Source organism: Odontesthes bonariensis, chromosome 5 (genome assembly GCF_027942865.1).
Source record: "Odontesthes bonariensis isolate fOdoBon6 chromosome 5, fOdoBon6.hap1, whole genome shotgun sequence".
In the NCBI taxonomy this organism is placed as follows: Eukaryota; Metazoa; Chordata; class Actinopteri; order Atheriniformes; family Atherinopsidae; genus Odontesthes; species Odontesthes bonariensis.
The window spans coordinates 2,000,743-2,025,120 of NC_134510.1; the positions used below are offsets into that span (position 1 = coordinate 2,000,743).

Here is a 24,378-nt window from a genome sequence, read left to right on the forward strand (position 1 = left end):
GGTGGCTGTTTACATTCCACCCTCAGCTGTTGCCGACACACTGCATGTGATGTCATCAGTTCCGGTGTTGCTAAGATACAGATACAACACCCCAATTCTTTTGTGGCAATATCTGGTGATTTTAATCATGCCTCACTCTCTGCTATACTGCCAACTTTTCAACAGTTTGTCAGCTGCTCTACCAGAGAAAACAAGACATTGGATTTGTTTTACACAAATGTCAAGGATTCATACATTTCCAAATCAAGACCTCCCCTGGGTAAATCAGATCACAACCTTGTTTTTCTCTGTTCAGCATATGAACCCCTTGTCCAGAGACTACCTGTCACAAAAAGGACTGTTAGAAAGTGGTCACAGGAAGCTGAAGAAGCCTTACAGGGTTGTTTTGATGCAACCGATTGGATTTCTCTTTGTAAGCCACATGGAGAGGACATTAATGCCATGACTGAGTGTGTGACTGACTATATAAACTTCTGTGTGGACAACACCATCCCCACCGGAACGGTGAGATGCTTCCCTAATAACAAACCCTGGATCACCAGTGAGCTAAAGGAACTATTGAACAAGAAAAAAAGAGCCTTTAGGGAGCGAGACAGGGAGTTACTGAGGAGTATACAGAAGCAGCTCAAAGTCAAGATCAGAGAGAGCAAGGAGGTGTATAGAAAGAAGCTTGAGAGTAAACTGCAGAGGAACAATATCAGAGATGTGTGGTCAGGAATGAAGAAGATCACAGGCCTCAAGCAGAGGGAGGATCGGATGGATGGAAGTCTGGACAGAGCAAATGAGCTGAACACATTCTTCAACAGGTTCAGTTCAGGAACAAGCTCACCATCCTCCCCTCCTGTTCCCAGCCAAAGAGACATCCCACCCTCCTCTGACCCACAGCTTTCCTGTAACATCTCCACCTCCACCTCAGTCATGGATTCTTCTGCTTCCACTAGTTTGTCTTCAACCCAATCAGGAGATGCTGCTGTCCCCTTTGCCTCCCCCTCCCCCTATTCTCTTTCTAGAAGTCAGGTGAAGAGGCAGTTGGAAAGACTGAACCGGAACAAGGCTGCAGGTCCAGATGGTGTCAGCCCCCGAGTCCTGAAGGCCTGTGCAGAGCAGCTCTGTGGGATTCTGCAACACCTTTTCAACCTTAGCTTGACCCAAGAGAAGGTACCACTGTTGTGGAAGACATCCTGTCTGGTTCCGGTACCAAAGAAAACTCACCCTTCAGACATCAATGACTACAGACCTGTTGCCCTGACATCCCACATCATGAAGGTCCTGGAGAGACTCCTGTTGACCCACCTGTGTAAGCAAACCAGCACATATCAGGACCCCCTGCAGTTTGCTTATCGCCATGGAGTTGGAGTTGAAGACGCTATCATACACCTGCTTCAACAAACCCACTGTCATCTGGACAAAGCAGGCAGCACTGTGAGGATCATGTTCTTTGATTTCTCCAGTGCATTTAACACAATTCAGCCTGATCTGCTTCGTCTGAAACTCCAGAAGACTCAGGTGGAGGCCTCAACAATCACCTGGATTAATGACTACCTGACAAACAGACCACAGTTTGTCAGACTGAAGAATTGTGTCTAACCAGGTGATCAGCAGCACAGGAGCACCACAGGGGACTGTACTCTCACCATTCCTTTTCACTCTGTACACTTCAGACTTCCAGTACAAGTCAGACTCCTGTCATCTACAGAAATATTCAGATGACTCTGCAGTTGTCGGGTGTATCAGAGATGGACAAGAAGCTGAGTACAGAGAGCTGGTGGACCGCTTTGTGGCATGGTGTGGGAACAATCATCTCATCTTGAATGTTAACAAAACAAAGGAGATGATTGTAGATTTCAGGAGAAACAGGGTCAGATCAAACCCTGTTTCCATCATGGTAGAAGAAGTGGAGGTGGTTGAGGAATATAAATACCTTGGTGTTCATGTGGACAGCAGACTGGACTGGAGACACAACAGTGAAGCCATCTACAAGAAAGGACAGAGCAGACTGTACTTCTTGAGGAAGCTAAGGTCCTTCAAGGTTTGCAGCAAGATGTTGCAGATATTCTACAAGTTTGTTGTTGAGAGCGTGATTTCCTCTTGCGTCATCTGTTGGGGCAGCAGCATCAGAAGCAGGGACCTAAAAAGACTCAACAACCTGATAAGGAAGGCTGGTTCTGTTCTGGGGACGACTGTGGAACCTCTGGAGACAATAATGCAAAGAAGGATTTTGCATAAAATCAAGAGAATTATGGACAACCCTGGACATCCTCTCCATGAGACTGTTATCAGAAAACAGAGTCTCTTCAGTCAAAGGCTTCTTCAGTTTGGATGCAAAACGGACCGCTACAGGAAATCATTCCTGCCCACAGCCATCAGCAACTATAATAACTCCTTGATTTAATTGAGTTACATCAACATTTAATTTCCCTCTGGGATAAATGAAGTATTTTTTAATTGAATTGAATTCACGTATCCCACCTTTCTTTATGTAAACCGTCTTCTTGGAAATGATCTACTGTTTGTCTGTTCAAAGATGTAAAGAAAAGGTCAACTATTTCTTTTTCTTTTACTTGCCTGCGTTTCTATATAACCATACGCTGATGTAATGTGTTTTGAATATATCTCTGTACTAAAGTACTTGTATCAGAAATATGAGTGTTTTCTACTCTCTACTTGATAACATAAATGCTATATTTCACTCACTACGCTGACCTTAAGGGTGCAGGAATTGATTAAAGTACTTGAATTAACGTATCTGTGACTTTACAATTTCATGTAAATGTCTCTTTTTGAATACTACCTAATAGAAGAGTTGTGTCTGCAGTTCCATTTCCTCAAACTGCCAAATTATCCAGTATTACGCAAACAGGAAATATTAAAGAAAGGACAAACATATAAAAAGGAACTAAACTTTTCCATTAATCTTTTTTTTTTTTTTACACCCACTACACTAAGGGATTTGAATTGAACCCTTTTTCATGGACCGGGGATAAAAAAGTAGTGAGAATGGGGAACATTTCATCTGTCGTTCCTGAGATGAACTCAGACTACACCGATGCAATCCCAGTTAACTCGCAAAGGGTTCGTACACTCGGTCTTTTTAACCTGGGACGAAAATAGCAATAACAGAATGAAAATACTGAACATGTTATATTTTATTCATTTTAGTAGTTATCATACAAACTCATTTATTTAACCATTTCTTTATTTTTGTATTTATTTGAGATTCTGACACTTTCAGCCCTCCATAATAAACACCCTCATCTGAAAGTGTGAGAATGCTGTTTGCTGCAGTTCTGATAGGAGCTCCCAAGCTAACTGTGATCCTAAACAGCCATATCATTACAAACTGTTCAATGAGTTGTTACTGGGATGCTGGACAGGTTTGAAAAAACTTTCTCTCAAGTGGTTGAAGAAAAAAAGTTGGAACTGAAGCAGGTCCCTAACGACTTCATAGACGGTATGAATCAGTCCCACTGGCTCTGGTTCGAGGAGAAAAAAAGATTTCCCATGATGTTGACTGGCATGTGTTTATGCAGGAGCCAACCTGGATATTATGCATATTTTAATGATTATTTGAATATAGACAGGCATATAGTGAGCAGTTCCTCCAAAATCCCATTTGGAGGAACTGCTGTCACATATCAGTCTGTGGAGGGAAACTGAGAAGTGTGCAGAAATGCTAACCCATCGCTGACTCCATCGTCCATCATGGCTTTGAATTCCATTTGTTCCTGAGTTGATCCTTTATATAGAAGTGCAAATCCTCCGTCCGTCCTTGGCCTTGGATGATATGACTCACTCTGCCCATGATTAATAAAAGGCTTTCAAATTGTTTAACTTAACATCACAGAATTTGTGCTAATAGTTTAAGATTAACCTAAATAAATAGGAATGAATACGCTTTGGGTGAGATATACCTTATAACTGAGTTTTTCTTAAGCACTCACAATAGAACAATGAAAAAGAGTGAGGATAAATCAGAATTCCCATTGCAAATGGCACTGGCAATAAGACCAGAGCAACCATTGCTATCCATTTCCGGTTATTCATAGCAGTTGTCAGTGTTAATACTTCCCCCCAGCTGACCTGCACACCATCAGTAGCAGCAACATCTCATTAACACCATGAAAGTTGGAAAAAATAAGTAAATAAAGATTCTGCAGTAACGCAGCAGCTTTGATCTCAAGCTGAAAAAGCAGACATTAGAAGGCTAGGTGCCTTTTAGAAAAGATGAATGAGGATATAGAAGGAATCCATCTAAAAAGTGTGAATGTGCCTTTGCTTGGCTGGCATTAGTTGAGCAGATTGCAAACCTGTTGAGTCATAAGATGAACTTTTTGTGAAAGCGTGAAACCCGGCTGTCACTGTAGTGCGTATAGCAGCTCATTGTTTTGATTTATGGTAAAAATATGTGGACAACATATGTATGCTAAAGGACTCTGGCCACAGAAAAGCTGGGAGTGAAACAGAGGGGCAGGGATGGGCCGCTGTGCTGCCCGGCAACAGAGACCTTTCTGGTGAGGTTAACTGCAAGGTAATTGAAAAGTGACCAGGACATGTGGCCGCTGTTTACACAGTTCACAGCCCGTTTATCTGCAGGTTTAGCTGATATTACTGAAGAAGGGCTGACTGGACTCTTTCTACATCTTAACACCCCCAGAGGTTTGAGGCCTGTTGACTGTCTGTGTGCTCGTAGGCTGCCCGTGCTGTCAGTCTTCAGGGGGCCACTGTAGAACTGGACTGAACCTTACAGCTGCTACACATTGTATCCATGCATCTCAGGGGTTGGACAGTACTTTTTCATTGTTGTTTTTGCTTATTGGTTGGCTTTGCAGTGGATGGCACAGGAGCTTCTGATCAATGTATGCTCTTCCACTTTCACTTGGAAAGTGATGCATACGTGTGTTTCCTTTCAGATAAATGGCACCATTTTTCAAACCCCAATTTAATCACAAAATTTGTTTTCCAGAAATGTCTGGTTTTCAAGCCCAAGCTGATCTTAACAGTCATGACATTGTAATGACATTGCCGGGGTTACTTTTCCACTTAGTTTAGATTCGATCTGGTGCACATTCAATTTGCATATCTTGTGACCCCAAAATTTTCCATTTCATTACATCAGACATTCAGACCACGAGCTCCACTCATCTGTGGCAAGCGTTCATGCCACTGAAGACCATATCTAACTGTTTGTGTTGGAAAAAAGAAAAGAGAACAGCCCTCCTCTCTTTCTGACAATGAATGCACATAGATTTGTGGTTTTCATTTTGTTGCCTTGATCTTTGGATCTTTGGCCCAGATGGGCGATGACAGCCAACGCATATCAGAGGTGTGAGGAGGAGCAAAATGTTTTAAAGGCTGTAGCTCACTGAATGAGAATACCCTCAACACTTTATGGAAAACAATGTTTGTTGAATCCTTTCAAATGAAGTTTGTGTGTGTTGCTTCAAATCAAGAGAAAAAGTGACTCGTTCATAGATGAGACATGAAAAGCTTCCTCAAGATGCCAACAGTAGGAGATTTAACATATGTTAATGTTTGGGATAAATCAAGTATTTTTTTATGATCAATTTCATAAGTGATGGAATACTTTGGTTGTGTGTGTGTGTGTGTGTGTGTGTGTGGGGGTGTGTGTGTGTGTGTGTGTGTGTGTGTGTGTGTGTGTGTGTACAGCAATGCAGCAGTACAGCAGAGCACACATACTCCCTGTTAAAGTGGCCCTATTTTTTTATAGCCAGTAGGGGTGTATCATGTCAGGAGCTGGTAGAATCCAACACTCCATACTTAAGGCCCTTTTTTGGATGTATGCCACTTTGAGGATCTCTTCTTGTTGCTCTGGGAGATTGCTGTGGTCAGCTCTCAGATCTGCTAGCCATGTAGCATCGGTGCTATGTGATGCCACTTTCTCCCATATGCTCTTCCAGTATTATTCCTTCTCTGCCTCGTGAGGCTCTATTTTCAAGCCATGTGTTTCCTTATTGTCTTTGTGTTAGAACTTGTAGTCCACCCCAACCCAAAATGATGGGGGCCATCCGTACCACTCCTTTGGTCTTTGTCTAATTATTGCCACACCTGACAGACTCCCGTAATTGATGTGCTGAAGGCGTTCTGGAGGCTGCTACTGATGCGCAAGTTACTTAAGTTCACACCCTCAGACACATTAATATGGAAATCCCTGTAAACTGAATATTTGTTCCCCTTTTTATGCAAATGTTTAAAAACCGAGTCAGTTATCACTTTGATGTTTTGCTTGGAAGAGCTTAAGTCTTGACTGCATTGTCTTGGCTGAGGTACAGCTAGCAATTATGCTCTGCTTTCAAGATAATAGTCCTTCTAACCTTTAAGACAAAAACCCCTAACGTTTTCCTCCGCATTGTGTGGTATTTCAGCAGTATTTCTGTTCCGTCTGGCCTTCAAAGTATAGGGCCATTAGGTGCTTGAATATTGTTTTTAATGCCTGCAGCTCTATGTATTGTTTTATGTTGAGTTTATTGGTCCAAATGAGTGTCACTGGGTCAGGTACAGGCATATTAAACAGTTGCCTTTTCCATAGTCTCTCCTGCAACACGACATCTACAATGTCATGATTTTCAAAGCAAAACGAAAAATCCATTTAATAAAAAAAGATGAATTCAGTTTGGAGAAAAGGTTCATAATTAATATTTATGTTGCTAGGTAAGGGAAACTGAGGCTAGCAGGAAGACATGGCCTGCAGAATGGCACCATAAGACAGGATATAAATAAACATATGCGTATATACATATATATATATTTATATATATACACTACATGAAGCTAAGCAGGGGAGTGAAGACTTCAAAGATTTAACACACTACCTAATTCTGTTATCATGACCTATTAAATCTATTTCAGCTTTAAATTTGGCTGTTTTCTCTTCTTGATTTGATGACTTCCAATAGGTAGATTTCCTTTTTTCAGAGAATAGCATTTAAAGTCATCAGTGTGTTAACTATAATGCAAAGTGGAGTATTTAGCTGTGCGTGATGAACAGTGCTGGGGTGGGAACCGCACTGGTGTGAGTGTGCAGTAAAGTCCTCGTCTGCCAGCAGGGATTGGTTGGGTCTTATCTTGATGGGGTGCTTTGACAGGTACTGCATCACATTAAAAGCCTTACCAATCTTCCCTGTCACATCCAGCAGGAGGCTCACAGATAGGGTAGCCCACCATCTCCCCCGACACCCCCTCTAGTTTTCTCTCCATCACCCACCTTGATACACAACAAATTGAATTTGGCTTATTTTCCAAAGACGAAATGAAGACGGAACATGAACAGGATTTTTGACTTTGTTTCAGAAGTCGGCAGAGATGGTGGTAGTGAGATCCATTTACTCTGTTCCATGTGTGGAAGCACTTTTCATTGTCATTTTTACTTGGAATAGTTTCAATGCAGCGTGCTTTTTAATGTTGGTGAGTTCTTAGAGAGGAAATACTTGTTTCTAGCATGCATGTACTGCATGTTTATCACACTTATTAATTACTACACAAAACCAACATCACTGATTTCTGCTTGTTTTTTCCCCTCGTACAAGCACTAAAAGAAGTGGAATGACTCTTTGTGTACCATCAGTGCACCTTTCTGTTACTTCCTCTGCAGATATCACTGCAGACAACAGGAATGGAGGGGTGACATTTGACTATCCTGCAAGCTGCTGTAGACCGCGGCCTCTAATAAACATGACTTTCAGAGAAAAATTGGGAACAATTTTCTTGACTGGAGAGCGGCAGTTGTACACAGCGGGGCTAAGAGTGTGGGCTGGCAGCTGCTGTGCAGACTGCTTAAATGCACCCATCAAAACGCTTTTATCCTTTACCCAGGTTGGTGCTCCTGTCAGTTTTGTTCAGTATTAGAGCCTCTCTGTGCCATGCTTTGGTCAGTAAAGGGGTGTTTTTAAAAGTTCTGTTGGGGTGGTACTCTGTTCTTGCAGCTCAAAGCACAACCCGTTCTGTGAAAGTTAGCACTTCTGCTCAGGTGTCATGTTTACATCAGTGCTGATGGAAGCCTATAGGACACTTTTTTTCTCTCTCAAAGTGATGCATAATGCAGCCTTGCACACATGCAATTGTGTAAGTTCTCTAATATGTAGTGAGAAAGATTTAGGCATCAAATGTATATTACATCAGAAATCTTGCTTCCAAAGTCATGTATTATTTAACTTCATAAAAAGTTTACTTTAAAGTGGAAAAAACTATCAATATTTGATGTCAATTTGTGTAGATACACATAAGTGCAGTGTTTTCAAGGCCACCGAGTGTGTGCATGGGCTTGTTGTCAAGCTGCACAAAACATCTTGGACCAATCAGATGCCTTTCTCTTAAGGAACTGAACATATTAAGAGCATAAGAATCATACATTTTCTGTTTCCCAGAACAGAAAGACTTTTTTTTACATCCATATGTTGATTCAGCTGAGTGCCCACCTCCGTTGTTGCTTTTAGAGTCTCATCAACTTCGCCTCTTATTCTGCCTTTGGACCTCTGAAATATTACAGTGGGACCACACAAAGGTGCAGCATGTTGGGTCCCACTGTTGAACTGGCTGTATGAAAATGTCTTATAATTCCCATGATTTTATGTGTGAATTGTTCGCTGAGTACTCTCAGATTCTTTCTTCATTCCCCTTTAAGTTAAAGACACTTCATCAAGCTCTTTGCAGGTGCAGACTCCAGAGCAGAACTTTCTCTTCTGCCTGGAGGAATGCATTGGTCTTTAACACTGTGTTGTTTCCTGATGGTTAGGTTGAGTCCACCCAGAGTATGATCAGGATCCTGGGACTATCGGCCACCCTGCCCAACTATCTGGATGTGGCCGCCTTCCTTCATGTCAACCCCTATATCGGCCTCTTTTTCTTTGATAGCCGCTTCAGACCAGTGCCCCTTGGGCAAACATTTGTTGGCATCAAAACCACCAACAAGGTAAATGAACAATGAGTTTATTTTTGAATACACAGGACTTTTTATTTTTACACACGCTGGTACTTTCAACAAGCATTTTGTTGCCTCAAGAGCAACTGCATGGCCAATTTTATTATCTGATTTTTATTTTTCATGAACATTTCAGTAGCAACAAATGGTTATAAAAGTAATACAATAAAGCCAGTGATATATTTAGTTAGTCGTCAGCATCACCAGTCAAAAGTATAGCAAATAACACACACAGGCACTGTGTTCTGATCAGTTGTCGACTGAAAGGCTTTGATGGATTCATCCTGAGTGCCACTGAGGTACAAATGGTGCTTTGCTTACTTTTATGAGGAGGTTAAAACAGTTTGAAGGGAATTTAATTCAGTTCTTGTGGTTATGTGTCCTGTTCAGATCCAGCAGATTCATGACATGGAAGAGGTTTGTTACAACAAAGTTCTGGAGCAGATTAAAGCAGGTCATCAGGTACGTCCTTTTTGCATGTTTGAACTGAATGAAAACACATCTATCTGTGTTTGTGTGAGTGAAGTACAGAGTAAGTTTGGATTTCCTGAAAATGTTGTTTTAAAGAGTATTCACTTTCTGCAAATGTCACCATATACTTTCCGACAACACAAGAACAAATGTCCGTAGTCTTTCTGCGTTCCCTTCATACTGACCACTGTTTCTCTTCCTACTGACTCGTTTAAACACCAGCTTGTTGTTTTCCTGTTTGGAAAAATGAATCATTGTAGGTTTGATTGTGCTGTACTTTGTAAGGGGATTTACAGAAATAAAATGTCATAAAATAACAGCTATTCAAAATGCAGTTGACAGTGACATTGGCTGCTTTCTTCTTTACTAACCTCCTAAAATTTCACACAGTTGTGTACAAAAACAAGCTTGTCATTACTAGCTATTGAGTGTTGAGTTCCCACCTAAAATCACCACCTTAACGTGGCCTCACTACCACTCACTGCGGCTGCACGTTGCAGGAGGGGAGGTTCTGAGGGTTATTTGTGCATATGCATTTGCATATGTCTTTGGGTGGCGTCCTGGAGGGGGCGCCACCTGGAGATTCCATTGTTCTTCTGGGGGACTTTAAAGCCCACGTGGGCAGTGATGAGTGATCCGGAGAAGCATGATTGAGAGGCACAGCCTCCCTCATCTAAACCCAAGCTGTCTTTTGGTTTTGGACATCTGTGCTAGTCATGAACTGTCCATTACCAACACCATTGATGAGCATAAGGTGGTGGACAAGTGTACCTGCTACCAGACCACCTTAAGTAAAAGGTTCATGGTTCAATTTTAGGCTTGTCATCAGACCTGCGGCCGTATGTTTTGGACACTTGGGTGAAGAGAGGGGCAGAGCTGTCAACCTATCACCACCTGGTGGTGAGTTGGATCCGTTGACAGGGAAGACTGCTGAACAGAGCAAGTAGTAGGAATCTGAATGGACCATGTTCAGGAGCTCCATGGACCTGACGTGGTGGTGATTAGAGGATCTGCTGGTGGACGCCAGTGGTGAGGGAAGCCGTCAAGCCCAAGAAAGAGGCCTTTTTTGAATTTCCCCCATTGGGCGGTGAATAAAGTATTTTTCTGTTCTATTCTATCCTTGGTTCTCCCAGGATTCACCTTAAGCAGCTGATAGATACTGATTAGCTGAAGGGCTGAGGCATTGGTGGTTGCTGAACACCTGTTTTTCAGTGGCAGACCGGGTGGTGGTTCCCATTTTTAAGAAAGGGGACCGGAGAGTTTTCTCCAACTACAGGGGGAAATCCCCCTGCTCAGCTTCCTGGGGAAAGTTTACTCCAGGGTGTTGGAGAGGAAGGGAGGGATAATGATTTTCTGGACCCAAAGAATGAGCCAGACACAGCAAGGTAAGTTTTTAGATGTTCAATAAAACTCAGTAGGTGGCAGCAGAATGTGGAAAACAATGGTGTGGGCATCATGTCATGTTCAGGCACTAAATTGGACCCACGATGCAGACAAACTGACTCAAGAGGTTGGTGAATAGGAAAAGGTGAAGTTTATTTTGTCCACACAATAGCAGGGGGAGCAGGAACAAAGGGACTGCCAGCAGGAGCTAAAATGGCTGTTCCAGGTTCCAGGGCTGTTTTGAGGTTTGAGGCGAAGATGGTTCCTGAAGCTGCAGAGCAGAATCGAGCTGAGCAGGGCAGAAACAGAGTTCAGTGTTTTCAGGTAAAGGTGCCAGAGGTTCAGTACGTACAAGGACAGTGGCAAAAAGTGGAGGAGTGAGCCAGGCTGTGTTTGAAACCGCCTACTACATACTACATACTTACTATTGCATACTCATCGATCAGACAGTATGCAGAGCGTTTACCCACAATGCACTTCACTCCTGCCCGAGCCGAAATCAGCCGGCCTGAAGCTGATTTCGCTTAAGCTATAAACTCTGTAAATATATAACTTTAGCAACATTTGAAACATTTTCAGGCGAGAAAGTAGTCGTTTAGATCCCCAACGTGTTGAAAATCTGACAAAATACCGGCTATTTACAATTTTGTTCCCACAAATTCGGCGCTACTAAAGCTAGCTGCAGTGAGTAACGCACTTCCGGTGTCACGACCTGACAGACAGTGGACCCACAGAGCAGACCAGAGGCAGACGAGGTAGACGTAAAAGGAGTTTATTCCAAGTTGGTACACGGGAAGGCAGTCAGTAAGGTAAAGGTACAAAATCGCTAGGCAAAGGGGTAATCCAGAAAAACGGGCAAGGAGTCGGAATAACCAGAAATGCAATCAATATCTCGAGAAGTAGAACGCCAGAAAGCTAGCAAAATGCACAGACAATCTGACAAAGACACACTGGGGAGCAAAGGTATAAATAAACAGAACACAGGTGAAAACAATGGGCAATCAGACACAACGGGAGTTAAGAAACCTAAAATGAAACACAACAGGAAGTGAAGGAAAAATAAAACAGGAAGCAGACAAGACTATCAAATTAAACCATGAACAGATAACACAGACCCTGACAGTACCCCCCCCTCAACAGCCGGCCCCTGAAGGCCCAGGACCCTCGGGGTGGTCACGATGGAAGTCCCGAATGAGGTCAGGGTCCATGATGTGCCGAGCGGGAACCCAAGACCTCTCTTCTGGGCCGTAACCCTCCCAGTCCACAAGATACTGAAAACCTTTCCCCCTGGGGCGAACCGCCAGAAGTTTGCGAACGGTGTAAACCGGGCCCCCACCAATGATCCGGGCGGTAGGAGGGGGTCTGGTAGGAGGGACCAATGGGCTGGTCTTGACAGGCAGAACCTCACTGACATGGAAGGAGGGGTTTACTCGAAGGGACCTGGGGAGGTTGAGTCTCACACAAACAGGGTTAATGACTTTGGACACAGGGAATGGACCCACAAAACGAGGGGCCAACTTACGGGACTCTACCTTGAGAGGCAAGTGTTTTGTTGACAACCACACCCGTTGGCCGGCTTGATACGCTGGAGCCGCTCTTCTCCTTCTGTCAGCGAACTTCTTATGGCTCTGGGAAGCCCTGATGAGGTTCTGGCGGACTTGAGCCCAGATGCGCTGGCAACGACGGACCATGGCGACAGCAGACGGGACCCTGACCTCCCTCTCCAGCGCAGGAAACAGAGGGGGCTGGTATCCAAACACACACTGGAATGGAGACATGCCGAGGGAAGAGCAGGGAAGCGTGTTGTGGGCGTACTCCACCCACATGACGTACTTGCTCCAGGAGGCAGGATTCCGGGAAGCAAGGCAACAGAGCCCCTTCTCCAACTCCTGGTTTAACTGCTCCGACTGCCCATTGGTTTGAGGATGGTGGCCCGAGGTCAGACTAACTGTGGCACCCAAGAGCTGGCAGAACGCCCTCCAGAACTGTGCCACGAACTGCGGACCCCGGTCAGACAGGACATTCCTGGGAAATCCAAAAACTCGACAAACCTGAGACATGAGCACCTCTGCCGTCTCTTTGGCTGAGGGAATTTGTGACAATGGGATGAACCGCACCATCTTGGAGAAACGATCCACTACTGTAAGTACCACAGTATTACCCTCAGAGGGTGGTAATCCCGTCACAAAGTCGAGTGAAATGTCAGACCAGGGCCGCTGTGGCACAGGCAGAGGCTGAAGCAGTCCAGCACTGGGGACGCTCTTGCTCTTGTTCTGCACACAGGTTGTGCAGGCTGCCACATACTCACAGACATCATCCCTCATGGACGGCCACCAAAACCTCTCACGAACCCGGGACAGCGTTCTGCGGAAACCAGGATGACAGGAAATGAGAGAAGAGTGAGCCCAGGAAATCACAGGACCCCGAAGATCAGGGGTGACAAATAACTTGTTGGGTGGTACCTTAGTCGGAATCTGAACTCCCCGATTGGCTCTCTCGACCCGCTCCTCAATTCCCCAGGTAACGCAACCCAAAACATAGCTCTCGGGGATAATGGTCTCAGGCTCAGTAACGTTGCCCTCCCTTTTAAACAGTCTCGACAGGGCATCAGGCTTAATGTTCTTGGAGCCAGGACGGTAAGAAATAGTGAAATTAAAACGGGAGAAGAAAAGAGCCCACCTGGCCTGACGAGGGTTCAGTCTCTTAGCGGTCCTGATGTATTCAATGTTCTTATGGTCGGTCCAGACCAGGAATGGTTGTTCTGCCCCCTCCAGCCAATGCCTCCACTCCTCCAAGGCCAGCTTGATGGCCAGAAGTTCTCGATCCCCAACATCATAGTTCGACGAGATAGGAAGGCACACGGGTGGAGCTTGTCGTCCCTCCCCGACCGCTGGGAAAGCACTGCCCCTGCTCCTAAATCAGAAGCATCGACCTCCACGACGAACTGCCGCGTGGGGTCTGGCAAAGTCAACACCGGAGCAGAGATAAAGCCACTCTTGAGTTTGAGGAAGGCGGATTCCGCCTGTGGAGACCAGAGGAATTGCACCTTGGAAGAGGTTAGAGCATGCAGAGGGGAGGCAATACGGCTGAAATTACGGATAAACTTTCTATAAAAGTTAGCAAACCCCAGGAACCGTTGGACCTCCTTTCTGGAAGTGGGTGAGGGCCACTCCTGTACTGCCCGAACCTTTTCAGGATCCATGCCAACCCTCCCCTCGGAAACAATAAACCCCAAATAAGACACAGTGGAGGCATGAAATTCACATTTTTCTGCTTTGACATATAGCTGACTCTTTAGTAACTGTTCTAACACCTGTCTGACATGTCTCTTATGGGTACTTAAATCAGGTGAAAAAATCAAAATATCATCAAGATACACAAAAACGAACTTGTTCAAATAATCCCGAAGAACATCATTAACCAATGACTGAAACACAGCAGGAGCATTAGTGAGTCCAAAAGGCATAACTAAATATTCGTAATGTCCTGTGGGGGTGTTAAAAGCAGTCTTCCACTCATCCCCCTCCTTGATGCGAACAAGATGGTAGGCGTTACGCAGATCTAATTTGGTAAATACCTTGGCTCCCTGGAGAAGCTCAAACCCAGAGGTGATGAGAGGAAGAGGGTACTGTGATGTCGTTGAGTCCACGGTAATCAATGCAGGGCCGTAGAGTCTTGTCCTTCTTCCCCACAAAGAAGAAGCCCGCTCCGGCAGGTGAAGACGACGGCCGGATAATCCCAGACTTGAGCGCGGAACCGATGTAATCCTCCATGGTCTGACGTTCAGGTCCCGACAGGGAGTACAGACGACCACGAGGAGGTGAGGTGCCAGGAAGCAATTCTATAGAACAGTCATATGGACGGTGAGGAGGAAGGGAAGTGGCTCTTGTTTTGTTGAATACCTGCTTAAGGTCCAGGTAGCAGGAGGGCACAGATGACAGGTCCGGAAACTCCTCGTCGGCATCCTCAAGTAAGGAGAGACCTCCCCTCCCGTCGGACTCTGCTGGCCTCAAAAAACACTGCGTATCACAGTTGTTAGCCCACGACAGGATCGTGCCGGAGGACCAGTCAATATGAGGATTGTGAAGGGTTAACCAGGGAAATCCTAAGACAAGTGAGTGTTGGGGAGCATCAAAAACATGGAAAGTAATCCGCTCCGTGTGAGAATCAGAGAAGGTTAGGGTCACAGGAGAGGTGCAGTGAGTCACAATGTACATAACGTGCCCATCTAAGGCGGTGGCAGGCACGGGAGAGTCTAGAGGAACAAACGAGAGATTAAGTTTCTTGGCTAAATTACCATCCATCAGGTTAGCATCAGCACCAGAGTCAATGAGAACAGATTGAGGGATAGTTATAGCATCAGAGGAGAGAGTCACTTGGGAGAAATGTCGGGTAGACCTCTCTCTACTGGAAGAGCTACATACCCTCACTGAAGCCTGATGAGTCGACCCACTGCGCCGTATGGGGCAGTTAGCCAGGAAATGCCCCATCTGAGCACAGTAGATGCACCTTCCCTCGTTGCGTCTACGAAGACGTTCCTCAGGATAGAGCCGGGTGCGTCCGATCTGCATAGGCTCCGACGTGTCACTGCTGGCGGTGGTCGTAGGTGGTCGTAGGTGGGAGAACGGACGCGGATGCATGTCGAGGTGGGGAGCTCCGGGATGAATGGGCGGCGGGGTACCGGTCCGGGAGGAAACCCCTGGTCCGGTCGCGATCCATCATTCTCTTATCAATTTTAGCAGCCAGAGAAATTAATGCGTCTAACTCAGTGGGTAAATCTGAAGGTGTTAATGAGTCCTTGATGCGGTCAGAAAGACCATTAAAGAAGGCATCCCCCAACGCGAGCTGATTCCAACCACTGTTGGCTGCTAATGTTCAAAACTCGACAGCAAAGTCCATAACACTGCGTCTCCCTTGACGCAAAGAAACTAGAGCTTTAGCAGCCTCACGACCGGGAATAACAGTCTGAAAAATCTGAGTGAATGTCTTCTCAAATAATGGCAGAGAGCTACAAATGGCTGACCGGCGATTCCACTCGGCCGTGGCCCAGTTCTTGGCCCAACCGGACAAAAAGGAAATCATGTAGGCTATCTTGCTGCGATCGGAAGTGAATGCTGCTGCATTAAACTCAAAATGAAGCTCACATTGAGTCAGAAAGGGTCTGCAGTCGCCAGACTCACCGGAGAACCTTTCGGGGTTGGATAGCTGTAAGTGAGCCGGTGCCGGGGAGGTGCGCGGGCCACTGCGTTCCGGCTGAAGGAGCACGGTGGGTTCCCCTTGCTGCTGACCGACCCTCAAGTCGCTTAGTTGGGTAGACAATGTGGCAAACGCCGCTTCTTGGCGTTTGTTGGAGTCGGCTAGCTCCTGCCTTAAGGAGGCCATCTGATCCTCCTGCATGCGGAGCCACTGGGCTTGGGTCTTCAGCGCCTCCCGGAAAGAATCTGGTACTGCGGGGTCCATGGTTCTGGTCAGATTGTACTGTCACAACCTGACAGACAGTGGACCCACAGAGCAGACCAGAGGCAGACGAGGTAGACGTAAAAGGAGTTTATTCCAAGTCGGTACACGGGAAGGCAGTCAGTAAGGCAAAGGTACAAAATCGCTTGGCAAAGGGGTAATCCAGAAAAACGGGCAAGGAGTCAGAATAACCAGAAATGCAATCAATATCTCGAGAAGTAGAACGCCAGAAAGCTAGCAAAATGCACAGACAATCTGACAAAGACACACTGGGGAGCAAAGGTATAAATAAACAGAACACAGGGAGTCAAGAAACCTAAAATGACGCACAACAGGAAGTGAAGGAAAAATAAAACAGGAAGCAGACAAGACTATCAAAATAAACCATGAACAGATAACACAGACCCTGACATCCGGTTATTTTCACAAAATAAAATACCCGTTGCCTTTTATCATAGGGAAAGCCATTACGATACAATTGGTGCTTTTGTTTTGAAAACAGGAAGTGAACCTACCCTCGTTGTAGCTAGCTTGAAACTGCCGTTTTGACAGGAAATGATGATCGGCGACGTCACGTTATGTTGCATCCTGGGTAGTATGAGTAGTGACCTCATGATGCATACCCAACATTTAGGAGAATCTAGTATGCATCCGGGAACTTAAAAAAAGTTAAAGTTAGTAGGAGTAGTAGGAGAAGAAGGCGGTTTCGAACACAGCCCCAGTCTTTTATCCTGAGTACCAGATGGTCAGCAGGTGTGAGTGACTCCAGCTTCTCCCAGCTCCGTCTAGCTCCGCCTAGCTCTGCCTAGCTCCGCCCAGCTCCCCCTACAGACAGACAAGACAAAACACACCCACAACAGGGAAAGGGGAAAAGGGAGACACACTAGGATCCTGACACATCAATCCCTGGGGCTTCAAACTCAGAATAGCAGATGGGGCTTGTGCAGGCTCTGGAGAGAACACTGAGGTGAGTATACGACAAAGGGTATTGGAGATGACAAGAATAGGTCTTCCAGGTATCCAGAGGGGAGTAGGTAAGAAGCTGGGCTGCTCTCTTGACGATGGCTGTATCCACACTTGGCGTCTGCTGCGTAGTCTTCCAAATGATATCGAGCAGAGATGAGAAACCATCTGTTTCTCAGGCGAGACTATGAAAACTGGGCCATTCCTTTGATGAGAGCACACAACAGGTAGCTGAAGCAGAGGGAGCAAAAATTCAGGGGAACCTGTAACAGGAGCCTCGATATGGGCAGTATCGGGATATACGAGAGGAATGGCAAAAGAGCTTCTGCAGATTGACTCTGAAGGTAATACCATTGAAGCAAAATGAATTGAGTCACTTTTATACAATGGGACTTTCAAGCGAGGAACACTTATATTGTGAAGATACTGTATATCCTGACAATATTCAGTATTTTGCCTGTGGACACTTCTACATGTGGAGAACTAGGAATCGAACTACTGACGATTCAATTGGTGTACAGGCATAGCATTGAAAGATGTGGAACAACCATTAAAATACAAATGGACAGTATGGAACTAAAAGACATTTGAGTAAACGAAATGCAGTTTTGGGGGTAAAATTCCTAAAGCAGAAGGGTGACATCTTAGGTTCAAATCCTTCTTTATCATTATCATGGCATCAATCAAAAGCATCACTGAAACCATGGTTGGATGGATTTCCTGTAAACCTGCCATTGAGTAGGTACGACCTGACGGACAGGTTGCACTGACCGCCAGGCCATCAACTGTTGAGGAGAGCAGAGATATTGGGGAGAACACCAAATCGCTGATGGCTTAATTCAGCTAAACGTTTCACCCACATGCAAAGAATAGGCCCGAGATTAGGTGAGTAGTAACACAGTACACCCAAAGAGTAGAATGTGGTGGTTGAACGTACAAGACTGCTAACTGGCACTCAGGGGAGCAGGATTAGAGTTGTGTTGATGGCAATCAGTCTGGCTTGTTCTTGTCTTTCCCAGAGTTCCAAGTTTCCCAGATTTAAGGACAGGAATTGAGTCTCTGTCATTAGTTTTTTTTCTGAGCAAGGGTACCACACTATGATCAGTGGAATTGGTTTTATCTTCGGGATGGAACTAAAACTAACGCTGGAAAGTTTTATTAGCGCAACAGTGAAGTTGGTATTTCATCAAGGTACAGTACATCTTCTACGCAAGTCTTGTTTCATGAAAAGGAAATTCTGCAGTAAATGTATTTTTTTAACCTTCAGAATGAACACCTGCGATCTAAGGTCTCTGAGGTTCTTATCTCCCCCAGTATAACATCCTATTCCTTCTACTTCCTTCCCTCATCCACCCACCACCACCCTCCACTCATTCTGCCTCCACTCTACAGCCTCAGCAGGTCTTTGGGGAACATGAGAGTTGCGAATTCAGACTTTACCATTTAGCCTCCATCTGCTGCAGGAGTTGAGCTCCCTACTGAGCACTGTTGTTATCCTGCTCATTTTATTGCAAGTGTGCACACATTCACACACACAGACCTCTTTTCCTTCTTCTTCCTCCTCTCTCATGCCCACTCCCACCCTCAGAGACACACTTAATGAGTATTTCTCAAGCCTTTGAGAATTTGTAAGGCAGTTTGATTCTGTATCACTTTGATTTTTTCTTTGGTTTCTTTTTATGTCAGAGGTTAAAATGATGCAATGCTCCAGGTTTAGGCTGCAGAGTCCACAGTACAACTGGGGAGACCTCTTCTTCGCTCAGTATTAAATTGTCAAGAAGTAGCTGTGACATATATTAATTTCATTTGGGAGGATGTGATGGATGAAAGTTCCTTTCGGATTTTCCCAACACCTCCTGGTGGGGAGCGTGCTGCCAGAAGGAAGTTTAATAAGCTGGAAAGCTGGCGCTTTGTGCCGACAACCCCTCCACACAGCTCAGTGGTGCTGATAAAACACCTTAGATAAATAACATTTGCTCCACTGGTCTCTTTGGGCTTTCTGCTGGAGCATACACACACCTGGCTGTTGCATGGCTCTGCAGTCATGCAGTACTGTGTAGAATTATGAATCCTGTCCAGTATTGATATTTAATTATGTAATGTCAGAATTTTTACAATTTGTTGCCTTATCTTCAAGTCCAAATGTGTAAAGGCAATAGCTATTTTTGAGTGTCCTCTGATATCTAAACTAGGGCTGGGCAACGATTCAAATATTTAATCTAATTAATCACATGATTTCCCTGATTAATCACGATTAATCGCATTTGTACGCAAAATCCAAAAATGAATCCAAAAGTAGTGTATAGCTTTTAGCATTTAGTTTTATTTGAAATGTGCTGCCATGTGAATGAAAGTGCCATAACATTTGTTGTGCAAACACACTTTTAACATCAGCATCTTTCTGTAGTTTTTATGTAGAAGCCTCGCTCCACTGTCTGTTTCCTTGAATGACTTGCTGCTATCAGTTGTGTGTTTTGCCTTTAAGTGATATTTTAGACTGGAACTACTACGCTGAGAAGACAATTCAACTTGGAAGTGTTTACAGATGACTTTGGTTCTGTCGACTCCGCCGTCTGGAAGAACTTTAACATGAAAATGGCCGAGTAAAAGTTCCGTACCCTTCTCCATGTTTGGTGGATCCGCCGATTACTTTCTTTTCCTGTTCCACAGCAGACAGCAACAGACTTTTACAAAATAAAAGCCTGTGAGCAACGGACTTTTACAATAATAAAATAAATAATAAAACCTGTGCTAATGTGCGATAAAATATTTGTCGACGTTAATTAATTAACGAGTTAACGTGATAATAACGAGTTAAGCCCTAATCTAAACACATGTAGGTGAGGATGGCTTCACTCAGGAGAAGCTTCCCTCCTCTTAGTAAACAGCATAGTGTTGCTCTAACAGGAGCCCCTGCTTCCCATTACTCTGGTGGCAACTGGTCTCTTCAGTGTCATGTGTGAATGACCTGCTGGTGCATGACAGAAATCTGATCAATTTGGACTAAGTAACATGTCCATATCACTTTCAGCACAGCACTGTGAACTGCTGCAGTCCCGTTAGCAGCCGCCCCCCGCAGCAGCAGTGGATTAATTGGCCATAAGATCAGCTGTTCAGAGGAGTCTGACAGCTCAAGATATTAGATGAATAAATACCAGCGCAGCTCAACATGGTTTCACCTATGATAATTACCTATGGAAGATAAATGAATCATCATTTTAACTGGAGCTGAAAGCTCTGCTCTCTGACCACATATCAATGTTCAACTACTCCAAACTGTGAGGACTTCAAATGTTTTGTGTGATGATGCAGTCTCTCCGCCACCTGGTTGTTATAGTGCAGGTATCATAAACCTAATGTTTTCCTGGAGTTCATTGTTTCTGTAATGCAGTTAAAGCATCATAAGTAAAGCACTGAGCGTTCCAAAGCTTCAACATGTGAGAAGGTTTCTAGTTTCAGCTGCTTCCAACCAGCAGGTCTACCTTTCACACAACCACTGTGAACTTGGTCTGCTAATATAAGCTGCAATGGGGTCAGGAAATGTTGTCTGCAAACTATTCTAGCCTTCCAGTCATAGCACGTGCACTTCATGCTCTGTCCAACAACAGCAGCATGCGGTGCAGGACCTCCAGACTCTGCAATAGTTTTTTCCCACAGGCCATCAGACTACTCAACTCACTTAAAGAAAGTCTATAAACATGAAAATACACACCCACTGTATGCTGCTTTTGTCATTCTGTCATTCTGCACTTTACTTACTGCTCCTTTGCACATCACTATCTACCTCTAATTATTCACCCGTCCATTTGTCTGTACATGTGTGTTTATTTTGTCTTACCTGTGTGCATTACTGTATGTTGCATATTTTGTGTGTGTTATAATGTTGCTGCACATTGGAGTATGGGGAAACGCAATTTCGATCCTCTATGTAATTACTTGCACTGATTGCATGGTTGGATTGACAATAAAGTTCACTTTGACTTTGACTTTGACTTTTGAACATGGCTCTGCATCAGAAGTATTCCATGCTCAGCATGGCTCTGAATGAGCGGTGAGGGGCCTCAACACAACAGTGGCCAGTGTGTCCATGACTGACCGACAAAGCATTCATGCACTGGCGTGCAGCCAAAAAGACACAAACATGAACTTTTCTTTTCACTTAATCACCCTAATCACAGATAAATAAACATGTGATGAGCTGTGTGGTGGAAAAGGCTCATTGGGAATAAAACCTCCCTGCAAATGAAGTAAGACATGAGAAGATGGCAGAGATGGGACCAAGTTCCACATATGCAAGTCTCAAGTAAGTTTTTCTTGGGCAAGTCAAGTCAAGTCCTGTAATAGGTCAAATCAAGTCAAAGTCAAGTCAATTCAATTCAATTCAATTCAATTCATTTTTATTTATATAGCGCCAAATACAACAAATGTCATCTCAAGGCACTTAGATAGTAAGTCCAATTCAAGCCAATTGGAATTCAATTAATTAATAATAATCATAATTCATAAAATAATCCAATTCGTTCATATAGAGCCAATTCAAAAACAATTTCCTAGCTAAGAAAACCAACAGATTGCACTGAAAACTTTTTGTTTTTCGGTCCAATCTCCCGGCCTGAGCGTGCCTGAGGCGACTGTGGAGAGAAACGACTCCCTTTTAACAGGAAGAAACCTCTGGCAGAACCAGAACCAGGAAGGGTGGCCATCCGCCTCCACCTGCTGGGGTTTGAGAAGACAGAAAGGGGGGGAGGGGGGAGGGGGGGAAGGGGCACTGTAACACCATTCAAAGGATATCTGTTGGAACAGGGAAACACGAGTTAATGACCATAATAATATCACATATACATAAAGAGAGTGAAGTTAGGAAAGGTGTGACAGATGAGGCCCCCCAGCAGTCTAGGCCTATAGCAGCTTAACTATGGGATGTTTCAGGATCACCTGAGCCATCCCTAACTATAAGCTTTATCAAAAAGGAAAGTTTTAAGCCTGGTCTTAAAAGTGGAAAGGGTGTCTGCTTCCCGGACATTTACTGGCAGCTTATTCCACAAGAGAGGGGCCTGATAACTGAAGGCTCTGCCTCCCATTCTACTTTTAGAAACTCTGGGAACCTCAAGTAAACCTGCAGTTTGGGAACGAAGTGCTCTGTTAGGAAAATATCTTACAATGAGATCTTTAAGATATGATGGAGCTCGGTCATTAAGAGCTTTATATGTAAGGAGAAGAATCTTAAATTCTATTCTGAATTTAACAGGGAGCCAATGAAGAGAAGGTAAAACTGGAGAAATATGATCTCTCCTGTTAGTTCTCGTCAAAACTCTGGCTGCAGCATTTTGGATCAACTGAAGGCTTTTCAGAGAATATGTGGGACAGCCCAATAATAAAGAATTACAGTAGTCCAATCTTGAAGTAACAAATGCATGGACTAGTTTTTCTGCATCACTCTGAGACAAGATGTTCCTGATTTTAACAATATTACGAAGATGAAAGAAGGCAGTCCTAGAAACCTGTTTTATATGCGAGTCAAATGATAAATTCTGGTCAAAAATAACTCCAAGGTTCCTCACTGTAGAACTAGAAGCCAAGGAAATACCATCTAGAGTAACTATATAGCTAGACAATTTCTCCCTGAAACGCTCAGGTCCAAAGATAACGAATTCAGTTTTGTCTGAATTTAGCAGCAGACAGTTCTGAGTCATCCAGGTCTTTATGTCTTTAAGACATGCTTGTAGTCTGACCAACCTATTGGGTTCATCTGGTTTTATAGATAAGTACAGCTGAGTATCATCAGCATAGCAATGGAAATTTATGCCATGCTGTCTAATAATGTTACCTAATGGAAGCATGTATAAAGTAAAAAGAATCGGTCCAAGCACAGAACCCTGGGGAACTCCATGACTTACTCTGGTGTGTGAGGAAGATTCTTCATTTACAAGAACAAACTGAAATCTATCAGATAAATATGATTTAAACCAGCCTAATGCAGTTCCTTTAATCCCAATAACATGTTCAAGTCTGTGTAATAAGATACTGTGATCGACCGTATCAAATGCAGCACTGAGATCCAACAGGACAAGCACAGACACAAGTCCGCTATCAGAGGCTAAGAGGAGATCATTGGTAACTTTCAGCAGTGCAGTCACCTTATTATTACAATTTTACCTGCAGAATCTGATCTTAATAAAGTGAAAAGACAAGATATAAGTAACTGTCAGTAAACATGATTGGCCAATGTGTCCAACCTGTTTAAAAAATATGACAATAATTTGGATTTGCATTGTAATTACTGAAAATCAGTAAAATACATCATGGAATCAAACAAAACAGAAATTCCTTCATAAAATGATTTATTGATGACTTTCAATCTAAACAAGGTCACTTCTGCCAATAGTGTTTAGTACTTTTTTAGTTGCCTTGCAATTAACAAGAAAAAAAGCAAACATATAAAAATCATCTGAAAGAACGTATAGAGCATCAGAAACATCTGTATGGAGATGAGATGAGAGATGAGGAGAGAAAGAAAGAAGAAGTTCAAACCATCTCTGCCATCCTGCATCATGGGAAATGTAAGATCGTTAGCTAACAAGTTGGATGAACTTTTAGCCTTGATAAGGACTCAGCAAGAATATCGGGAATGTAGCATTTTGTGTTTTACTGAGACATGGCTGCAGGATCATATCCCCGACTCCAGCGTCTCTCTGCCGGGCTTCCTGACTGTACGAGCAGATCGAGATTTAAAGAGTAGCAGGAAAAGGAAAGGGGGTGGATTGGCAGTGCTTGTCAACAACAGATGGTGTCACCCAGGACATGTTACTGTGAAGAGTCGTATCTGCAGTCCTGACATTGAACTATTGGCAGTAAGTTTTCGTCCATATTATTTGCCAAGAGAGTTCACTAGTGTTGTTTTGGTGGCTGTTTACATTCCACCCTCAGCTGTTGCCGACACACTGCATGTGATGTCATCAGTTCCGTTGTTGCTAAGATACAGACACAACACCCCAATTCTTTTGTGGCAATATCTGGTGATTTTAATCATGCCTCACTCTCTGCTACACTGCCAACTTTTCAACAGTTTGTCAGCTGCTCTACCAGAGAAAACAAGACATTGGATTTGTTTTACACAAATGTCAAGGATTCATACATTTCCAAATCAAGACCTCCCCTGGGTAAATCAG

At 44.1% G+C, this 24,378-nt stretch overlaps 1 protein-coding gene across 2 annotated transcripts in view; it reads left to right on the top strand.

The window, feature by feature from the left end:
• ascc3 (activating signal cointegrator 1 complex subunit 3) overlaps positions 1–24,378 on the top strand; it is a 210,634-nt gene that overhangs the window by 98,119 nt on the left and 88,137 nt on the right. For both annotated transcript variants that reach the window (XM_075464657.1, XM_075464658.1), the window contains 2 exons: positions 8,750–8,926; positions 9,326–9,397. In XM_075464657.1, the coding sequence (XP_075320772.1) occupies positions 8,750–8,926; positions 9,326–9,397 (249 nt within the window). The remainder of the gene's footprint in view (positions 1–8,749; positions 8,927–9,325; positions 9,398–24,378) is intronic.